The sequence below is a fragment of the Artemia sp. Qi Xiang Cuo genome, unplaced genomic scaffold (genome assembly GCF_049724085.1).
Source record: "Artemia sp. Qi Xiang Cuo unplaced genomic scaffold, ASM4972408v1 HiC_scaffold_3179, whole genome shotgun sequence".
NCBI lineage: Eukaryota > Metazoa > Arthropoda > Branchiopoda > Anostraca > Artemiidae > Artemia > Artemia sp. Qi Xiang Cuo.
The window spans coordinates 1597-25000 of NW_028300573.1; the positions used below are offsets into that span (position 1 = coordinate 1597).

A 23404-nucleotide genomic window follows, 5' to 3' on the forward strand; every position below is an offset into this window, starting at 1 on the left:
AATAATTTAGGGATCCCCTGCACCCGCCGATGTCAGAATGTAAATATGACACTGCTCTTACTTCCGCAAAGGTTAGTTGACACAAGGAGAGGCCCGAAGGGGGGGGGGCCCTTCTGCCTTTTGATAAATTGTGTCTGTCATTTATTTTGGTTTCACCTAGTCCCGGGCGGGGAGATTTTCAAGCTTGCCGGTAAAAAGCCTTTGCTAATTTTAAATCTACCCAGTTTTAGTCGCAAGTCCCACTTAAAGACAAGCCAATTGGTTTAAAAAAAAATAGGGTTTATGACTCCGTTAGATCTCACAAAAGGTCACATGTATCCGAAGGGACTGGCTTGGCAGCTACTCGTCTTGTTTCAAAATCTATTTTTACTCGTATAAGATTTGTGTCTGAATAAACTAGGTAGTCCATATTTAGCCTGTCAAAATTATTCTTGGTTAGCTGCTAAAGTGAAGCCTTACTGGATAACACGAATAAACCAAAAGTGAGAGACAAGGTTAGGTGCATGGTGTTTTTAAACACTATGGAAAAGCAATCGGAATTCAGGAGTCCCGCGAAATTCTTTCGAAGCTTGTGCTTCCAGGGAAATGAATAAAGCTCGATCAAACAACTTTGTTCAACTTTCAGCGAGAAACAGGCCTGTATTTGAAGCTTGGTTAAATCATTCTTGGTATAACTGTATAACTATGGCATAACATACATAGCTATTTATCAACACAGGTCTCATAGGACGAGTTCATTTACAAATTTTTTAGAAAAAATCAGGGAGAAAATCTTTGATGAGGTATAGGATTCAGAATTGCATTCTATGATGACTGATACAACACCTGAGGCTTCACATTCTGATAAGCTTGCAGTTTTAACCCGTATTACGAACTCAGAAGGGACACCTAGAGAGAGACTATTAGATGCTAGTGATGCTAATGACAAAACTTGGAGGGATATGGCAGAAAGTATGAATAGGAACACTGTCAAGGAAAGGAATTCCTCTGAATAAACTACGTTCTCAGTCTTTTGACTATGCAATGTCTTTCAGTTTAATGGAGCTCAGTAAAAACTGTCGGAATGTCAAATCTCCATGTGCATAACAATCCAGGCCCGGATTGTGTCCAGACAGAAAGCGGTAGGATGCTGTTCTAAAACCACAACTAAGATACAGGCTTTACACTCTGGTCAAAATTGGCTGAGACCTGGCAACCGCTTCTGAGAGATATGCAAATAAAAAGATCCCCCTTCCCTCCCCCTACCTATGAACTAGATTATAACTAGACTCGTTGCAGTCTTAATTTGAGACAGACCTTTGTCAGAACTCAAGAAAATTCGATAAGAATCGATTACCTCATTGAATAAAATAATAAACTCGTTAAAAAATCGAAATTTCTATATTGGCCACCAGATTTTTCTAGATATCTCTCTTTTTCATATACCTCTAAGAGATAATTCCACGTCCTAAAGGAATCCGACATTACACAATCCCTAATAAGTCTGCTTTTAAAGATAGGGCAATTTCATTTTGCCCCCTGTTTATACTAGCGGCATAAGCGTATGATTTTTTTTCTTTTTTTTTTTGAAAATTACTAGAAATTTTCCATACTTCAGAGGAATTTACAGTTTTATGATCATTATACCGGAATAAAGTTCAGAATTTCCATTCCTTACCCCGTTACCGAGGTACACAGGCTTCTAATCACAACGTATATATGCATATATATAAATGAAGGAGCGAAAACTACAAATGCGGAAGTGGTGCTCCAAAACACAATTACCGTGAAATGAACCAGTGATTAATCTAAATAGGGCAGTATGCACTTCAAAAAAATATCATAGTTACTGTGCCATTGATGATGCGATATCCCAGCTTCAGAATGAATAAACAAACGACCAGTCTCGTTTAGGAACTTCAAGCCTAAACGGTCGTGCACATACAAGTCGCTTTGGTGTAGACCAATAACATTTTCGGATTCATCAAAACATTCGAAGTGACTGAAACAGAAAATTCGTTTAATTAGATGAAAATTCTTATCTGGCAAAAAGATGAATCCGAAAAAGTTTGAAGTTAGTGAAGGTAGAACAATCATCTGCATCAGACCAACCTAGAGCGAGGATTCAAGCTTTATTCTTATTAAAGCTTGATTTCAGCTTCTTTCTCACCAATTTGCAGTACATGGTATTTGCATCAAAACTAGGCAAAATGGTTCCAAAACAATGCTTCTACAAAGAAATAAACATTACTTTTTTAAAATCTTAACAATCATCTGCAGTTGTTATAATCTGAATTAGAAAGTAAATAATCTAAGACTAAGATCAACAATCATCTGCAGTTGTTATAATCAGATCAACAATCATCAACATCAGATCAACAATCAGATCATCAAACATCAGATCATCAGAGTCAGATCAACAATCATCTTTAAAATCTTAACAATCATCTGCAGTTGTTATAATCTGAATTAGAAAGTAAATAATCTAAGACTGAGATCAACAGTCATGTGAACCTCAATAAAAGACTGGTGGCAAATCATATATTTAATTATACTTGGCGCCGCGAATTTAAGATTACTAAAAAATAAAGTTGACGAATAAGTCAATTTTGATCATTTCTCAATAAGTTCCTGATTTGACCCTTGTAACTGTCAAAAGCTAGACATTCCCGTTTAAATAAACGGAGAACTTAAGTATGCCAAGAAACTTATATCAGTTTTAAACTCCGAGGGATTTAACGCCAATTCCATTGACGTCAACCATCATATGAACTAACCCTTTTCCCTGATTAATTAAAAAAACTTTTTCCACAAAATAAGTTTTTCAAAGAAAAGTAAAGAACTCCATTAAACAAAAAATGAGCAAAAATAAAATCAAATAACCTACCAAGCGTGAAACTACCACAAATCAGCATCGATAAATAAATGAAACCCAAAACGAACAGAAATTACAATAAATAGCGAATCAAACTCAAAACAAGCAGAAATTAACATAAGTTGGGATCAAAACCCTTATGCCTTCCCAAGGCTAGAACATAATTTGCACTTTACCGAAAAAAATATAAATGTTTTTACTTTTATAACTTTAATAAATCAAATAATATTAACATTTTAATTTATAAATATCAGTAAATACATATTAAACTGATAATGCACATTCATTTGTATTTTTTTTTTCAGTAAAATGGAAATTATTTTCTGGTCGTGGGACGGCATAGGGGTTTTGAGCCCAACTGGAGTTAATTTCTGCTCGTTTTGAGTTTGACTCGGTTATTTACTGTAATTTCTGTTCGTTTTGGGTTTCATTTATTTAAGGATGCTGATTTGTGGTAGTTTCACGCTTGGTAGATAAAATGATTTTATTTTGCTCATTTTTGTTTAATGGAGTTCTTTACTTTTCTTTGAAAAACTTATTTTGTGGAAAAAGTTTTTTTTAATTAATTTCTGTTCGTTTTATATTGACATAGTCTTTTCAGGGAAAAAGAAAATAATACTTCAAATCTTTTCGTTTTTTTTAAGACTTTATAGTTTGGCCTGCTATTTGAGGTATCCTGGAGAAAAATTTTCAGCAATTTTCAACAACATAAGCCCTTCTAAAAATCTGGACACAAATAGTAGTGTTTAATTTAGTTTCATACCTCCTCTAGATGACCCGAAATGGAAAACTTGATAACATTTGCAAAAAAATCTGTTTACTTTCTTTGATAGCTTGGATACACTTAAGCTATTTTGATTTGGTTAACTTTTAAGAGCAGAAGTAGCCCCGAAAGTTTGAACATAATACCCTCTGTCGTTCTTGGGATACTGCTGAAATGCTTTATTGGTAATTATTATTAACACAGTGCATTTTTATTTAATTTTAAGGTAACATTTAGTTTTTAAACATAATGGGAAAATGGGAGGGTGGGCGTGGGAGGATTAGCTGCCCTCCAATCACTTTCAACTATTAAAAGGGCATCAGCCCTTTCTATTTTCAATCGAATGAGCGCTTTTCGAAATTCCTACGACAACTCCTTCGATACGAAGTGCCCTGGTCAAAACAACAACAACAACAAAAAAAATATATTATACCCACATTGATCTTTACTATAAAACTGTCAAGCCTTCCAATCACTTTCGACTATTAAAAAGGGCACGGCCTTTCGATTTCCAATCGAATGAGCCCTTTTTGAAACGACAACGCTTTCTAAAAACACCTTATATCCCCCCAGGGCATAAATTACAACCCTTACCCTAAGGGCTGTTAGGTTGGATGTCATCCTCTAAGACATAATTTCCAGAACTTTCAACTACGTTAAACAAAATGGCTATCTCAAAATTTTGATTGGATGTGTTTGGGGAAATGGTGGGCGTGAGAGGCGTTAGTCGCCCCTCTCAAATGAGCCCTTTTGAAGTTTCTACGACAACGCTTTCTATAAAAACCTTATATGCCCCCAAGACATAACTTACAACCCTTGCCCTGAGGGCTGGGAGGCGGGGGGGGGCTGTCAACCTCAAAGACATAATTTCCAGAAATTTTCTTCTCGTTGAACAAAATGGCTATCTGATAATTTTGATTGGATGTGTTTGGGGGAATGGTGGGCGTTAGAGGGGAATTAGTTACCCTCCAATCACTTTTGACTATTAAAAAAGGCACTAGACCTTTCAATTTACGATTGAATTAGATCCTTTTGAAGTTTCTATGGCAATGGTATCTATAAAAACCTTATATGCCCCCTGGGCATAATTTACAACATTTTACTTGGGGGCTCTGGGGGGATTTTCATCATTAAATGAATAATTTCCAGAAATTTAAATTGTTGAACAACATGGGTATCTCTAAAATTTTAATGGATGTTTCCGGGGGAACCGTGGGCGCTAGAGGGGGGGTTAGCTACTCGTCACTCACTTTCGACTATTAAAAAGGGCAATTTCAATTTTCAATCAAATGAGCCCTTTTTGAAATTTCTATAACTACTTTCTATATAAACCTTATATGCCCCCAGGGCATAACTTACAACCCTTGCACTGAGGACTCTGGGGGGGGGGGGGTTATCATCTTAAAAGACCTAATTTCCAGAACTTTCAACTACGTTGAACAAAATGGAAATCTCAAAATTTTGATTGGATGTGTTCAGGAATATGATGGGCGTGAGAGGGGCGTTAGTCGCTCTCCAATCACTTTCAACTATTAAAAAAAGCACTAGCCCTTTCAATTTCCAATTAAATGAGCCCTTTTGAAGTTTCTACGACAACGCTTTCTATAAAAACCTTATATGCCCCCAGGGCATAACTGAACACCATGGCCCGGAGGGGTGTGGGGGGGGGGAGGGGTTGTCATCCTGAAGGACCTCATCTCAAAAACTTTAAACGATGTTGAACAAAATGGCTCTCTAAAAATTTTGATTGTAGTTGTTTGGTGAAAAGGTGGGCGTGAGAGGGGGGTTAGTTGCCCTTAAATCACTTTCGATTATTAGAAAGGGCACTAGCCCTTTGAATTTCCAATCGAATGAGCCCTTTTTCAAGTTTCTACGACAAAGATTTCAATAAAAAACCTCGTCTGCCCCCAGGGCATAACTTAAAACTCTTGCCCTGAAGACTGTGGGGGGGAGTGTCCTGCTCAAAGATATAATTTCATGAACCTTAAACTGCGTGGAACAAAATGGCTATCTCAAAATTATGATTGGGTATGTTTGGGGAAATGGTGGGCGTGGAAGGGGTGTTAGTTGCCTTCCAATCCCTTTCGGCTATTAAAAAGGGCACTAGCTATTTCAATTTCTAATCGAATGAGCCCTTTTTGAAGTTTCTACGACAACGCGTTCTATGAAAACCTTACATGCCCCCAGGGCATAAATTACAACCCTTGCCCTAAGGGCTGTTAGGTTGGTTGTCATCCTCAAAGACCTAACTTCCAGAGCTTTCAACTACGTTAAACAAAATGGGTATCTCAAAATTTTGATTGGATGTGTTTTGGGAAATGTTGGGCGTGAGAGGCGTTAGTCGCCCCTCTCAAATGAGCCCTTTTGAAGTTTCTACGACAACGCTTTCTATAAAAACCTTATATGCCCCCAGGCCATAACTTACAACCCTTGCCCTGAGGGCTGAGGGGCGGGGGGGGGCTGTCATCCTCAAAGACCTAATTTCCAGAACTTTCTACAACGTTGAACAAAATGGCTGTCTGAGAATTTCGATTGGATGTGTTTGGGGGAAAGGCGGGCGTGCCCTTCAATCACTTTCGGCTATTATAAGGGCACTAGCCCTCTCAATTTCCGATTGAAAGTGTCCCTTTTGAAGTGTTTACGGCAACTATATCTACAAAAACTTTAAAAGCCCCCAGGGTATATTTTAAAATACTTACGCTGGGAGTTCTGAGGGGATTTCCATCCTTAAAAGCGTAATGTCCAGAACTTCAAACAACATTAAACAAACTGGCTATCTTTAACCTTTGATTGAATGTTTTTGGGAAAATAGTGGGTGTGAGAGGGGGGTTATTTACTCTCCACTCACTTTCGATTATAAAAAAGGGCAATTTGATTTTCCAATCAAATGAGCCCTTTTTGAAATTTCTATAACTACTTTCTATATAAACCTTATATGCCCCCAGGGCATAACTTACAACCCTTGCACTGAGGACTCTGGGGGGGGGGGGGTTATCATCTTAAAATACCTAATTTCCAGAACTTTCAACTACGTTTAACATAATGGATACCTCAAAATTTTGATTGTATGTGTTTAGGAAAATGGTGGGCGTGAGAGGGGCGTTAGTCGCTCTCAAATCACTTTCAACTATTAAAAAAAGCACAAGCCCTTACAATTTCCAATTGAATGAGCCCTTTTAAAGTTTCTACGACAACGCTTTCAATAAAAACCTTATATTCCCCCCGGGCATAACTTACAACCCTTGCCCTCATGGCTGTGGGGGGGGGGGGTTGTCATCCTTAAAGACCTAATTTTCAAAACTTTCAACTACGTTGAATAAAATGGCTATCTAAAAATTTTGATTGGATGAGTTTGGGAAAAGGTGGGCGTGAGAGGGGGGTTAGTTGCCCTTAAATCACTTTGGATTATTATAAAAGGCACTAGCCCTTTGAATTTCCAATCGAATGAGCCCTTTTTCAAGTTTCTACGACAAAGATTTCAATAAAAACCTATATGCCCCCAGGGCATAACTTATAACCCTTGCCCTGAAGACTGTGGGGGGGAGTGTCCTGCTCAAAGCTATAATTTCCTAAACTTTAAACTGTGTGGAACAAAATGGCTAACTCAAAATTTTGATTGGATGTGTTTTGGGAAATGGTGGGCGTGGAAGGGATGTTAATTGCCTTCCAATCACTTTCGACTATTAAAAAGGGCACTAGGCATTTCAATTTCCAATCGAATGAGCCCTTTTCGAAGTTTCTACGACAACACTTTCTTTGAAAACCTTACATGCCCCCAGGGCATAACTTACAACCCTTGCCCTGAGGGCTGTGGGGGGGGGGTTCATTCTCAAAAACCTAATTTCCAGAAGTTAAAGCTACGCTGAATAAAATGGCTATCTCAAAATTTTTATTGGATGTGTTTGGGGAAAAGGTGGGCGTGAGAGAGGGGTTAGTTGCCCTCCAATCATATCCGACTATTAAAAAGGGCTCTAGCCCTTTGAATTTCCAATCGAATGAGCCTTTTTTGAAGTTTCTACGACAACGCCTTCTATAAAAACCTTATATGCCCCCAGGGCATAACTTACAACTCTTACCCTGAAGGCTGTGGGGGAGTGTCCTCCTCAAAAACATAATTTCTATCTGGAAATCAACTATACTGAACAAAATGGCTATCTCAAAAATTTGATTGGATGTGTTTCGGGAAATGGTGGGCGTGGAAGGGGTGTTTGTTGCCTTCCAATCACTTTCGACTATTAAAAAGGGCACAAGCCACTCTAATTTCCGATTGAATGAGCCCTTTTCGAAGTTTCTAAGACAACTCCTTCTAAACGAAGTGCTCTGGTCTAAGACAACGAAAAAAAAATAAATAATACATTGTACCCACATCGTTCTTTACTTAGGCAGCGTTATTGCGCTGCCCATGATAAGATATTCTCGGATCGTCAGAAATTAGATACGTTTTTTTTTCTCATGTTTTATTCTGGGCTTTAATTCAGCTCAAAAATCTTGTTTTTTTAAAACAAGTTTAAGATAGGATATCCAAATTTGTTCTTACGAGACAGAAAAGGAGATATCCTCGCAGGTAAAAACAAAAGATGCGCCTTGAATTTTCATAATTTCAGAGGTGAGTGAGAATTATAAGTGACACACTGAAATTACCAAAAATCTGTAAAAACTAAAAACGAGATTCTTAGTAGAATATTCTTGGAAAAGAGGATATTCTGACTAAAAAAAGATCATATACTAGGAAACCCTAGACCTCCAGTTCCAAGTTTCGTGATCTGTTGCAGAAACTTTTTTCTTTGGGTAAAAGTCGTGAAGTAACACAGGCGACTATGTCCAGGAAAAAAAACATGAAACTGTAACCTGTTCATTCTGTTTCACGTTTGCTTTAAATTAGAAAATTCCTGCCACCTTCATCGCTTTACGTATTTAACAGATTTGACATCCTTGCTCTGAAGGGAAACAAAACAGATGTGAAAGATGTCAGAGTACGAAAAGTGTTACAGTTTTTTGGTTTTTAGGTCTCATACCCTCTTTCTACCTCAAAAAACGCATAAGATTAGAAGAGTGGATAAGAAGAGATTTCCTATGGAGATCGTCATACGCCTCAAATAGCATGCTTATAGCATACCCAATTTTTTCTTTTTTTTTTTTTAGAGGATTTCTCAGATCACATTTTAGTAATAACTGCTAAAAAAAATATTTACTGAAAAAAGCATCACCTAGATTGCCATGGAGTAATTACACCATCGTCAGGTCCTCCAATAAGTACCATTCTTTTTAGCTTCATGATACTTTGTTTGTATATCCAACTATCAGGAGACTCGAGCTCGTTATTCAAATAGGGCAGAAATTCAGAATATTCTAGATACTCCTTTGTATGATGAGGGTCTTTCCAATAGTTAGCGACGGAAGTCGTTTGTCCTAAGCTTGAATAAAATACTTTATAAACTGTTTTCTTGACAAAGTGTGGAAAAATGATGCGTAGAAACTCATCTGAAAGAACAAACTATGTAATCCATACAAAGATACTTTATGATGAAAAAAGAAATTTATTTCCAAAAAACAGTATTTTAATAGCTGACACATACAGATATATCAGACTTCTCGCATGAAAAATGCATCATGTAAATGTTTCATTGTTCTAGTATGATTAAATAAAACAAAATAAGTTTTTTCAACTGAAAGTAAGGAGCAACATTAAAACTAAAAACGAATAGAAATTATTACATATGAAGGGGGGTTGCTCCTCCTCCACACCTCGCTCTTTACGCTAAATTTTTTTTAGTACTTTAAAAAATAAAACTTCTTATTATTCTAATTAAACGAAGAGTGTTTCGGGAATCGTTCTTAAAAAATTGGGACAGAATTCAAACTTTAGCGTAAAGAGCGACGTGTTGAGGAAGAGCAACCTACCTCATATGCTTAATAATTTCTGTTTGTTTTAAGTTGCAATGTTGCTCCTTACTTTTACTTGAAAATCCTTGTTTCCTCTTTTATTTAATTTCTGATCGTTTTTTAAATAGTGCCAGAGAATCTAACAACACCTTCCTGAAAAAATCCCACCTTCCTATGGATTTATTCTCTAGAAAATTATCCCCTGGTGAAAATTTACCCCGGACAATTACCCTTAACATCTCCACGCGTAAAATTGAGTCGGTAAAGAGAAAGTAATACAAAAAAATTCGTGTAAGAATTCTGGCAAAATCCCCTAGTGTAAAATTTCCCCTGAAAAATTCACAACCTGGAAACTTCCCTACCCCTGGAAGATTATCCCCGTGAGGGGTCATGATGTCTCCAAAGGCATTGTTATTCGGTCTTTCAACTATGCTGAACAAAATGGCAATCTCAAAATTTTGATCGGACGATTTTGAGGAAAAATGGGGCGTGGGAGGGGGCTAGATGCCCGGCATTTTTTTGTCACTTAAATAGGGAACTAGAACTTTTAATTTACGTTCGAATGAACCCTCTCACGATACACTAGGATCACTGGGTCGATATGATCACCCCTGAAAAAAAAAAAAAAAAAAAAAAAAAAAAAAAACGCATCCGTGATCTTTCATCTGGCAAAAAAATAAAAAATTCCGCGTGTTCTTTTCATATAGGAGCTTGAAACCTCGGCAGTAGGGTTCTCTGATACGCTGAAACTGGTGTTATGATTTCTATTAAGATTCTATGACTTTTAGGGGGGGGGTTCCCCTTTTTCGGAAATCAGGCAAAATTTTCTTAGGTAACCTTTGATGGGTAAGACTAAACTTAACAAAACTTGCATATTTGAAATCAGCATAAAAATTCGATTCTTTTGATGTATGTACCGGTATCAGGACTCCGTTGTTTTCAAGTTTCGGTTACTATTGAGCCGGGTCGCTCCTTACTTACAGTTCGTTAACACGAACTGTTTGATATCCAATATAACGCAATCTACCTAGGTCCATCTATTGGTGACATCTAAAAAATGCAGGAATTCAATTCAGGGGGTGGCGGGTCAAATTTGTCAAAACAAAACAAAAACAGGCAGTTTATATTAACACTACAGTAAGCATTTCAGAAAAATTGGAAAATGATAAAGACTACAGGAGATAGCCCCCTCCTCAACCGCTCCACGCATTCCTGGTTTCGAATCAAAATTCAGCAACTATCATCTTTTTCAATATAACTTAGTAATTAGCATCATAATCAATACCGAAAGCCACTGCTGAAGACTTTTTTTCTTGTGAGAAACTTATAACGAACAGAAATAATTTGCTTCGCTGATTATGTATCAAATGTCTATAAAACTAGCTCAAATAAAGTGACTCGTGATATTCCTCAATATTTGTGGAATTCTAGAAAACTAGAACTTTACTGAAAACATAAAATCGACGCAAAAAAAGAATGCTCTCTTAGGAGCTGAAAAGTCCCTAAGTAGTCTGCAGAAAATAAAAGACTAATTTACTAATTTAAATTCTCAGTAGTCTTTCACCATCCAAAATATCGATAACGATTAGTATAAAATTATAATTCTCTATAAAAATAGAGTTTTTATAATTCTATAAAAACTCAAGCAATCCTAGTTCTCAGTAAAGCGCTAGTTTTTAGAACTCTACGAATATAGGGAAATATCATGAGTCAGTTTATTTGAGCTGGTTTTGTAGATATGTCTTACATAATTCAAACTGAATAATTTTTTTTTTTTTTTTTTTTTTTTTTTAAATTTTTTGTGGAGTTGATGTCCCCTGAATTTTTAGTTCTGTTTTATGGTGGTCTTCTCTGCGCTATGACTCCCAGACCTCAGGTATGACTATCAATATTTATTGCTGAAACTTGTATAGTTCACTAAGGAGTAGCATTCATGAAGACGGGTTAAATTTTATTGCTTTTGCACCATTTTATTACAGTCCAATAATTATAAGCCTTATGACTGAAATAACCCATAAACGTCAATTTTGCTACCTAGACTCAGAAATAAGCAGAGCTGATTGAACTGGAATTTATATAGTTTTAAATATAAGCTTAAAAGGGCTGTACATGGCTTAAGTTATGATATTTTAATATCTTGGATAAGAGCTATGAATAATATCGTAACAGCTATTATGATGTTGGTTCTACCTGACAATACACATAATTCTGTTTCGACGATAGGAATTCGCTTATAATAATAATAATATAATTTTTTTTTTTTTTTTTTTTTTTTATTATTATTTTTCTTTTTGAGTCTATTTAATATAATTAATAAATTTAGTTTATTTATTCTAATTTTTTCTATAGTTTCCATTTTATCTATATTTTCTTTTCTTCTCCTTCATATGTGAGTAAGTAATCATTTTAAATTTTTCTCTTGTTTTTTATCTCTGAGTATGTAATTCATGTGTCGTCCCTCTTTGTACAGGCCAATGAGCCTTTGAGGGATTAATAACATGTAATATTGTATGTGTATTTAATGAAGAATAAAACTTATCTTATCTTATCATAATCTGCGAAGCAATTATTTCCTCTCGTTTTAAGTTTCTACTTAGCTCTTTACTTCCATAAAAAAAACTTATTTTTTTAATTAATTGTTATTAGTTTTTAGTTGTTTTTTTCAGATACAAAATAAACCTTACGAAACGGTCTTTATCTTAGGCGACGAAACTATAGAACTCAATATAATTTTTCAGTACAACAAAACATGAAATATATGTTTCACTTCCTACCTTCCTTCAAATTTCCTATGAGATACCACACAGATACCATGATATCTTCAAGGAGATACCTTGAAAAGAATAGGCTGGGTATAAAAAGGTGGAGCTGTTCAGATGTGAGATGGTTTGAGTATCTGCTCTGTCATAAGCTCTTTTCTCTGTTCCATCCCTGACAGGAAAATCCTGCTTGCATGGCCTCATTGTGGCATCAGGGTCGACCCTGATTTTAGCTGCCTTCAAACTACCGCCCTATCTCTATTCTCTCTGCTTTTTCGAAAATTATGGAGTGTTGCATCTACAACAGACTGATGAATTATCTGACTAAGTCTTACTTCTTCAACAAGTATCAGTTGATTTAGGTCTGGGCATTCAACTGAACATTCTATATTGGTTTTGCTAAAATTTTTGAATGATGCGATGGACCATGATGTGATACCAGCTACAATATTTGTGGATGTAAAAAAAGTGTTTGACACAATTTGTCATCTGATTCTTCTGGATAAGCTTGACAACTGCGGAATAAGAGATAATGCTCTCTTACTCATCCAGTCTTACCTCAGTGGTTGGAATGAATTTGTGGATGGAGGTGCAGTAAGATCGGCAAAAACGCCATGTTCTGAAAAGGTTGGAGTACCACAAGGTTCAATTCTTGGACCACTACTATTTTTAATATACGCCAATGACCTTCTGGACACTATCACCAATGATGGACTTGCTTTACTATTCGCAGACGACACGGCTAATTCTGTCACAGGTACAGATGAATCATCCGTCAGAGAAAACCTCTGTTTTGGTCTAAAGAAGCTATTACAGTGGTTTACTGACAACCTCATGATCTTAAACTTTTCGAAGACCCATTTTATCATCTTCTCTCGAATTTCACATGCCGTACCGTCGATTTCTCAAATATCTGTCCGTTTTAACGGAGAACTAGTTACTATTGCCAGGAAGGAGGCTTGTAAGTATCTAGGACTAACAGTTGATGAAAATTTATCTTGGAAACTGCATCTTGATAGGCTAAGGATACAGCTAGGAAGGAATGTGGGGTTAGTGTGGTATCGAAAATTTCAGCTCCCTTTCCCTATTCTTATGTCATTTTATTCTTCTCTAATCCATTCTTATTTTAATTATTGTCTGATTGCTTATTTAAATACTTTCAAATCTCAAATTAAGCCCCTTCAACGTCTTCAAAATAATGCCCTTCGTACGTTAAAAGCACTCCTTCCTTCCCCATCTTCCCTCCCCGATAAATCCCCTACTAAGAGCCTTTATACATTTTTAAGAATATTGCCAGTTGATCTAGTCCTTCCTGTACATTGTGTCCTTTTCAGACTAAAACAAATAAAAGAATTATTACCATTGGCTTTAAATTCTAGTAAATTTTCTTTAGTTTCTTTTGTCCAGAATAATTATTGTTAGAGAAGAAGTTCAGCCAAATTACCTTGCCCTAGAATTCAAAATGAAAGGTCCAGATTTTCTCCTAAAAATTCAACAATAAAGTTCTGGAATATTTATGAAAGTAATATAGATTCGCGTTTTTCTATTCCAGTTTATAAAGCTAAATTCAAACTATATCTAATAAGCAATTATAGATAATTATTTATTTATTTGAAGTCATGTAGGCCGGTGCTATTGTTGATAAAATTTTAATTATGTGGTAATATATCGATTTGAGGTGTGGGCTTTGGGTTCAGTGTGGTGTCTCATTTTTCTTCCGAGTATATCTAACGTATTATTATTTCTTTTCATCATTTGTTATTATTATTATTTTTTTTTATTTTTTTTTAGGGTGCCTGTTTTCGAGTATAACTCACTGTGTAGGCACCCTCTGTAAATATTTTCTTTTCCATTGATTCATATTGTACGAGTGTTATTTTGTCTTGTAGTGATTTAATGAGAAATTAAAAGAACTTGAACTTGAACCTTTCACAAATTTTCCTAACCTAAACCTTTACTACTAACAGCGCAGCAGGGTGACCTTGAGGAGTGGCGCCCATCGAGGAAATTATACCCTAGTAAACGACACAGCAATAACACTGGATTCTGATTAATGGATAATTCTTCTGGGTTTGGTCTATTTTGGTAGACTTTTCTGGGCTGGAACACCTCTACCTAACTAACTTATCTATTATGGATTGCCATATAGATAACTATTCTATCATAGTAGAATAATATTTATAGGCATGAATATATAATGAATTGGAGGTAATAGGCTTGAGATTGCTTGATCAGGATTTTGACTCTTGTAGATAGAAGAGTTGTGCAAAACTATGCTGTGACCAAGATGGCCCCAGGATTGCACAATTCCTCCGTTCGTACTGCTGGTCACAGGGACTTCTTGCTGTCCGGTTCTAAGCCAGCTTACGTGCTTGATATGGACTTGAGAAGAGGTGTTAGTCCCTGTCCTGCACTGGTTCTGGGACCATCGCTTTTCCTGAGGCCATAATAATTTCAATGATTTAAATAATATAAAAATTGCAACGTTAGAAAACAACTATTGTATCGACATTTAGACAGACGAATTACTCTTCAAACTAAACTTCTTAGGAGTTTCAGAAACTCATATCCCAGGGTTAGGAAACATGAATTAGGTGATATAGAATGTATTTACTCAGGCAGGAAGAATGGAATGCACAGGCAACGAGAAGAGCTCATGGTGAATAAGGAAGCTACTAAGTCCTTTTTAGGTTGGGAAGCTATTAATAATAGAATACTAGTCACTTATTTTTTGACTAAAAAATGCAGGGTATAAGTCATAGTAGTATATGGCTCGTAGAACCAACTGATGAATATAGTAGTGACTCAGATGAATTTTACTTGCAGCTGAAGAACATATAAAAAGTATCCCAGGTGGAAATATGGTACTTTTATCAGAGGATTCTAATGCCCATGTTGGTAGAAATAGGGATAGATGGTATCCTAGCCAAAGTAAATTTAGTGTTGGAAACGAAAACAGTAATGGTTACAGACTATAGCAATTTTGTAGGTATAACAATCTAGTTATAACAGTTAATACAGTATTTGATCATAAAAGGGCCTTCTATGATCATGATTTATTTATTGATTATATCTTATCTTATTGATTATGTTATTGTAAACCGAAAACTGGCAGAGTCGATACAAGATACTAGGGTATACAGAAGTGCAGTTCTTTATGTTAAAAGTAAAGATAACAATCCAGTAGTGTCTAGGGTTATCTAAAACTGAAATTTATGAAGAGTAACTATCTTCCGGAAAGTTATATCGTTGGTACACTCCAGGATGAGAATTTGAGAGAAACTTTCCAGGAACAGTTGAATACAAACCGGATAGTCTAAAATCTAAAATGTAGAAGAAGGATGGAATAGTTTGCGAAGTCGCTGATGATGTCTTAGGGAAGAAAGTTAGAAATGCAGCAAGTAATATTAGTGAAAATGGTTTATGTTTAATAGAGAGGAGGAGGGGCTTGTACAAGAATTATTTGAGTGATAGATTAAATGAAAATAAAAGGAATGTAAAGAAAGTGAATAAAGCATTTAAAATATGAATTCAGGATGTGTGAATTGGTGACCATGGATAAAATTGCTGAAGATCTGGAAAATATACCCAGACGACATAATAGTGAATTATTGTACCAGCATGTTAATAAATTAAGGTCAATCTGACTTGTCCTAGTTAAAGATAGGAATGGGGTCACAATTAGGGATAAGGAGAGAGTTAAAGAGAGATGGGCAGAATATTTTGAGAATGTGGTAAGCCAAGATTAAGTTACAGGAAATAGTATAGGAAACACTTGCTTTTCATTTGGGACGACCATATAAAAAATGAGAATAATTCCAGTATAATTCCTTGCAAGGATTTCTGAAATGGGATCCTTAAAATGATGATATCTCTAGATTATATTTCAAAGTTTTCAACATTGAAGACAAAAATATACCTTAAACATTTGTTGAAATGGCAATTTAAAATTTGTTAATGTGTTATGGGTGCATAAAGTAGAGACTTGTAAGGATGATGGGTGGGACAAATAGTACCAGGATTTTCAACAACTCAAAAGAATTTGGGGGAACACCCCCATTCCTCGTGTATACATGAAAAAGACCAGTCCTACAATTTTTTATCCTTAATTTCATTCTGTTTCTCCCGTCTGCTCTCCTCTGGGTTTCGCCCTGTTTTTGTATTTCATTCCTCTTTTTCTTTTAGCTTTTGTGGTTCTCCAGTATTCCATTTTATTGTCATGATTCTGATTGACATTAAAATGGTGTCTGGTAGAAACCAATAGATGGTACAAGTGTTAATTTTCATTATTTAGTTATTATAAGGAAATCTACCTTGAAGAACTGAAACAACCAGAAAAAATAGTTTCAGCGAGTACTACTGACAGTACGAGAATGATTTTATCTTTTTATATGCTTTGACAGTAGCCTACTTAGCAGAAAGGCTCAAAAAACACTTATTCGCCCAGGAAACTAGTAAATAACCCTAGTGATCTTGCTATTTAAACACAATAGAGGGGAAGGGCAATAAAAATGTTTGTCTCCCAAAGCGAGTTCATCTTCTTGACATCAATTGAAGAAATTTTCTTTTTTTAGCATCAAGTGTTGAAAATTCCGTTGTCTTTTCCTTGAAAACGCCCTTCCTCAGTATGATTTCTCGCCACTAAAATTGAACAACCTGTTATATTTATTATTATTCCACACAATAATACATTATATTATTGAGCACCCCCGTTACCCCTTATAAAAAACCTCAAACGCCCCTAGGCAATCCTCACTTTGGGAACCTGGGATATAAAACAAAACACAAAATTAAACACAAGATTGTACCACACAGGCAAAGCGTAGAGCAGAATCTGCAATTGAGTCTAGAGTTGGTTATGTGAAAAATAGAAACAATAAAAATACCTCCATATTGTCCGCATTGAGGAGACGACAAGGAGATGAAAGATGATACAGGGATATCGGGAAAAGCTTCAATAACAGCTCTAGCAATTAGCCCACCTTGCGAATAACCTGCAATAATGAAAGGAATTAGATAAAAACATACGTGCAGTTCAATAGTACCATACAATTTTTTATACCATTAGAAAATTGATACCATTGAAAATTTTACCATTAGAAAATTGATTTCTATACCAATCGAACATGGTTAGAAAATGAAAATCAAAATTTCAGAATTATAATAGCTGTAGGACATTTACCCCAGTAAGAAACCTTTTCTATCTCAAAAATAGACTTCCCCTTCAAAGTCGAAATCATGAACGAAGTTGAGGTGGAAATCCATAAAAAAAAAACTTCACCAATTACAAGTTTCTACTACAAACATGAAACGAGTGACTGAAAATGAAGAAAAACACGGTAATCCTTGTGCAAACCACCTTCGTGGATTAAAGCCAGATTTTAACATATTACAAATGAATGTGCATTGTTAGTTTAATATACAAATACTGATATTTATTAATCAAAATGTTATTAATATTTGATTTATTAAAGCTATAAAATTAAATACATTTGATTTTTTTCAGTAAAGTGCAATTTATGTTCTGGCCTTGGAAAGGCATAGGGGTTTTGAGCCCTACTCATATTAATTTCTGCTCGTTTTGAGATTCACTCGGTAATTTATCGTAATTTCTGTTCGTTTTGGGTTTCATTTATTTATCGATGCTGACTTGTGGTTTTTGATTTTATTTTTGCTCATTTTTGGTTAAATGGAGTTCTTTACTTTTCTTTGAAAAACTTATTTTGTGTAAAGTTTTTTTAATTAATTTCTGTTCGTTTTATATCGACATAGTCTTTTCAGGGAAAATGAAAATAATAGTTTAAATCTTTTCGCTTTTTTTAAGATTTTCTAGTTTGGCCTGCTATTTGTATGCTGGAGAAAATACACCGTTTTAAAAATCTGGACACGAACAGTAGTGTTTAATTTAGTTTCATACCTCCTCTAGTTGAACTGAAATAGAAAACTTAATACCATTCGCAAAAAACCTGTATACGCTCTTTGACAGCTTGGATACACTTACGCTATTTTGATTTGGTTAAAGTTAAAGAGCAGAAGTAGCAATAGAAGTAGCTCCAAGAGTTTGAACTTAATACCCTCAGCCGTTCTTGGTATGCTGCTGAGATGCCTTACAGTACATTTTTATTTAATCTTAAGGCAACATTTAGTTTCTAAACATAATGGGCAAATTGCATAACTGTGGGGGTTGACCAATGCAATAGCCCAAGAGATACAGTTACAAGACCGTTCCGCTATGCTAAACAAAATTGATATATTAAATTTTGATTGGAAGTGTTTGGAAAATTATGAGCTAAAGCAGAGGGCTGGTGGCCCTCCAATCACTTTTGACTCTTAAAAAGGGTACTAGAACTTTGAATTTCCAACCAAATTAGCTCCTTTAAAATATCAATGATATTACTTGCTATGATAGAGCAGCACTGCCTATAATAATGCTTACATGCCCTTTTACTGCTTGCACCCGTATAGTTTTTTCGTTACGTTTCAACTTAATGCCCCTAAGTGTCAGTAGTCACAGTAACCGTAGAAGTAGTTTCAAAAGTATCCACATAGTGTCTTCTGGCTAGTTCAAAACATGTCACAACTTACCCTGAAAGATCTAACTTAATAATGTAAGCCGTTATTATGAAATAACTTTGTCACCATATTGACAATCTACATAATCATAGTTCGTTTTGATTTAGTTCAGCATCCCCCTAAATATTCCTTGAAAGCTTCACCTTAATACCCTTAGCTTTTGCAGCAGCAATAGTTGTAGTAGCAGTAGTAGCATTATGCACATAGCACCTTTTTTTCAACATCCCCTTCAATACACGATGAAATTTTTAACTCAACACCATCAACCGGTCCTGAAAAATTGCTGATACATCCTCTTGACAACCTATGTGGGCATAGTGTGTTTCGATTTATTTCAATACAGCTACAATATTGCCCAAAATTTTCGCCTAAATACACTTAGATTTATTAGTAGCACTAGTAGTAGCAGTCGGAGTGGAGTTAATAGTAGTAGTGTTAGACTTTGCAGCAGTAGTAGCAATAATAGTAGTAGTAGCAGCAGTAGTAGTTGTAGGAGTAGAAGTATTATGATACAAATATTGTCTTTAGGTTAGTTCAACATCCCCACAACAAGCGTTGTAAATTTTAATTTCACATACAAAACTGTTCCTAAGATATTGCTTATATGTCCTTTTGGCAACCTGCATACGGATGGCAGGTTGTCATCCGTATGCAGGTTGTCAAAATATTCTCTGAAAATTTTACCTTTATACCCTTAGGGATAGTTGTAATAGTAGTCACAGCAGTAGCATAACTACTCAAATTAATACAATTAACCACTGCTATGATATTGTCGATTTACTCTTTTTTAACCTGTATAGTCGTATACTTCTTTTAATTTCCATCTTAATGCCCTTAACCTTACAAGTAATTGCGATAGAAGTAGTAATTGGAGCAATAGTAATAGCAGCGGTAATAAACGTTGCAGCAGCAGCAATATTAACTGTAGCCCGAACGAATTGCCTTTTACTAAACTCATCATCTCCTATAAGCTTTCTTTGAAGCTTCTATATTAATGCGGAACCCAGCTCCGGAAATGCGCCATTTTGAAAGTTTAAATATGTTGGGTGTCGGTTTTTTTTTTAAACTTGCATTCAATATTCTCTCAAAAATTACCTTCATAGACTTAGCCTTAATAACACTATTATCACAGTAGTTTCAGTAGTAAAAGTAGTTACAGTGTTAGTCTTGTATTAGCAGTTGTATTAGCAGTAGTAGCAGCAGTATTAGCAGCAGTATTACTAGCGGTAGTAGCATGTGCATATTGCCTTTTGGTCAGCCCTTTTCACCTTAATACTCTAAAATTTACAAGTTGTTGCAATTGAATAGTGTTGGAGTAGTTTAATAGCAGTAGTAGCATAAGGGAAAGTAGCAGTGGTATTAGTGTTAGTAGCGACAAGCATATATTACCTTTCTGTCAATTGATCCCCAAATTGACATCCCCAAACACATAATTACTGAGCTTTTCAACAATGCTGAAAAAACTGATGTCTCAAAACTTTGTTTGGATGTTTGTTATGGAAAATGATTCCATAAGAACCTTATATACCCCGAAGGCATGACTTCAAGCCCTTGCCCCAGGGCTCAGGGGGGATTTTCCAACCTTGGAGGCATTGTTATATCTTATTTGGACTATTTTAAACAAAATCATCATCGCACAATTTCAATCATATACATTTGGTGAGAATAAGGGTAGTGGGGGGGGGGCTAGTTGACCTCCATCAATATTGACCCTTTAAAGGGAACTAGAACTTCCAATTTCAACCAAATGAGCCACCTCTAACGTTTCTACAACCATCCTTTGTATAAGAACCTTAAATGCCCCAGGGGCATAACTTACAAACCTTGCCCTTAGGCTCTGGTGGTTTGTATCAACCTCAAAAGCCTTGTTATATGATCTTTGGACTACTTTGAATAATTAATTTTAAAAAATTTTCCACAAAATGATTTTTTCAAAGAAAAGTAAAGAACTCCATTAAATCAAAAATAAGCAAAAATAAAATCAAATACCGTAATCTACCAAGCGTGAAACTACCACAAATCAACATCGATAAATAAATGAAACCCAAAACGAACAGATATTACAATCAATAATCGAGTCAAACTCAGAACGGGCAGAAATTAACATGAGCAGGGCTCAAAACCCCTATGCCTTCCCAAGGCCAGAACATAATGCACTTTACTGAAAAAATATATTTTTTTTTACTTTTATAACTTTAATAAATCAAAGAACATTAACAATTTGATTACTAAATATCAGTATATGTCTATTAAACTGACAACGCACATTCATTTGTATTTTTTCATACATTACCATTACCATTTTTTCATACATTTTTCATATATTACCTTTCTGTCAATTGATCCCCAAATTGACATACCCAAACACATAATTACTGAGCTTTTCAACAATGCTGAAAAAATTGATGTCTCAAAACTTTGTTTGGATGTTTGTTATGGAAAATGATTCCATAAGAACCTTATATACCCCGAAGGCATGACTTCAAGCCCTTGCCCCAGGGCTCAGGGGGGATTTTCCAACCTTGGAGGCATTGTTATATCTTATTTGGACTATTTTAAACAAAATCATCATCGCACAATTTCAATCATATACATTTGGTGAGAATAAGGGTAGTGGGGGGGGGGCTAGTTGACCTCCATCAATATTGACCCTTTAAAGGGAACTAGAACTTCCAATTTCAACCAAATGAGCCACCTCTAACGTTTCTACAACCATCCTTTGTATAAGAACCTTAAATGCCCCAGGGGCATAACTTACAACCCTTGCCCTTAGGCTCTGGTGGTTTGTATCAACCTCAAAAGCCTTGTTATATGATCTTTGGACTACTTTGAATAATTAATTTTAAAAAAATTAATTTTAGAAACCCAAAACGAACAGATATTACAATCAATAACGAGTCAAACTCAGAACGGGCAGAAATTAACATGAGCAGGGCTCAAAACCCCTATGCCTTCCCAAGGCCAGAACATAATGCACTTTACTGAAAAAATATATTTTTTTTTACTTTTATAACTTTAATAAATCAAAGAACATTAACAATTTGATTACTAAATATCAGTATATGTCTATTAAACTGACAACGCACATTCATTTGTATTTTTTCAGTAAAGTGCAAATTCAATAATGGTGGACGTGGAAGGGGTGTTAGTTGCCTTTGAATCACTTTCGACTCTTGAAAAGGGCACGAGCCACCCCAATTTCCAATCGAACGAGCCCTTTTCGAAGTTTCTACGACAACTCCTTCGATACGAAGTGCCGTGGTCTAAAGGGAAAAAATAATAAAACATTGTGCCAACATCGTTCTTTACTTAGGCAGCGCAATTGCGCTGCCTATGAAAGGACTGTCTCACAACATCTATTTGATGCATCTCGGGAAAACACGACGTGCTTGTGTGTGTGTGGGGGGGGGGGATTGAGCTACGCTCTGATCACTTCAACTTTTAAAAAGGGCACTAGTATTTCTGATTACCAATCCAATGGGTCCCATCCAAGGCATACACGACCACCGTTTCTATAAGAACTTTATAGGCCCCCAGGGCATAACTTACAAACCTTGGCATGAGAGCTGTAGGGGGAAGGGGGTCTTCCTCACAGACATAGTTTCCAGACCCTTCAACTACGATGAACAAAATTTTTATCTCCATATTTTTATTGGAGGTGTTAAGGGAAATGATGAGCGTGGAGGGGGGGGCTGGTTGCTCTCAAATTACTTTGACTTTTAATAAGGGTACTATAACTTCCAACTTCAAATCAAGTGAGCCCCATTTGAAGTTTATACAACCACCCATTCCATTAAAACTTTATATGCCCTCATGGTATAACTTACAACCCTATCCCCTGGGGCAATGGGGGGTTGTGTCAATCCTTGAGGCATTATTACATGTTTTTTGGACTATTTTGAACAGAATCACTATCTCATAATTTCAATCACATGCGTTTAGTGAAAAGACAGGTTGTCGGGGAGGGGGGATAAATGCCCTCCATCACTTTTGACGCTTAAAAAGAAACTAGAAGTTCCAATTTTCAACCAAATTAGCCTCTTCTAAAGTTAAAGAATCATCCCTTCCATAAAAACCTTAAATGCCCCATAGCATAACCTACAACTCTCGCCCCCAGGCTCAGGTGGTTTGTACCAACCCCAAATCCATGTTATATGGTCTTTGGACTATTTTGAATAAAGACTGTCTCAAATTTTTTTATTTGATGCCTTTCTGGAAAAAACGACGTGTTGAGGGGGGGGGGGAGGTAGCTGCCCTCAGATCACTTTGACTCTTAAATAGGGTACTAAAAATTCATATTACCAATCCAATGAGTCCCCTCCGAAGTACAAACGACCACGCTTATTCTCTAAGAACCTTATAGGCCTCCAAGGGATAACTTACAACCCTTGCCCTGAGAGCTGAGGGGGCGGGATTGGCTCCCTCAAAGACACAATTTCCTGACATAATTTCCGGGCAATGAACAAATTTGCTATCTCCAAATTTTAATAGGATGTCCTTGGAAAAATTATGAGTGTGGGTGGGGGCTGGTCACTCTCAAATCACTTTTGACCAATTTCAAATCAAGTGAGT

General features: G+C 36.0%; 1 protein-coding gene across 1 annotated transcript; it reads right to left on the minus strand.

Moving 5' to 3' along the window:
* Positions 1-682: 682 nt before the first annotated feature.
* LOC148938522 (lysosomal thioesterase PPT2 homolog) lies at positions 683-17253 on the minus strand (the record flags this gene model as incomplete). The annotated part of the gene is made up of 3 exons (XM_089107728.1): positions 683-1981; positions 8825-9098; positions 17146-17253. Coding segments are annotated over 3 exons (581 nt in total), but the record flags the coding sequence as incomplete, so codon positions are not given.
* Positions 17254-23404: the final 6151 nt, after the last annotated feature.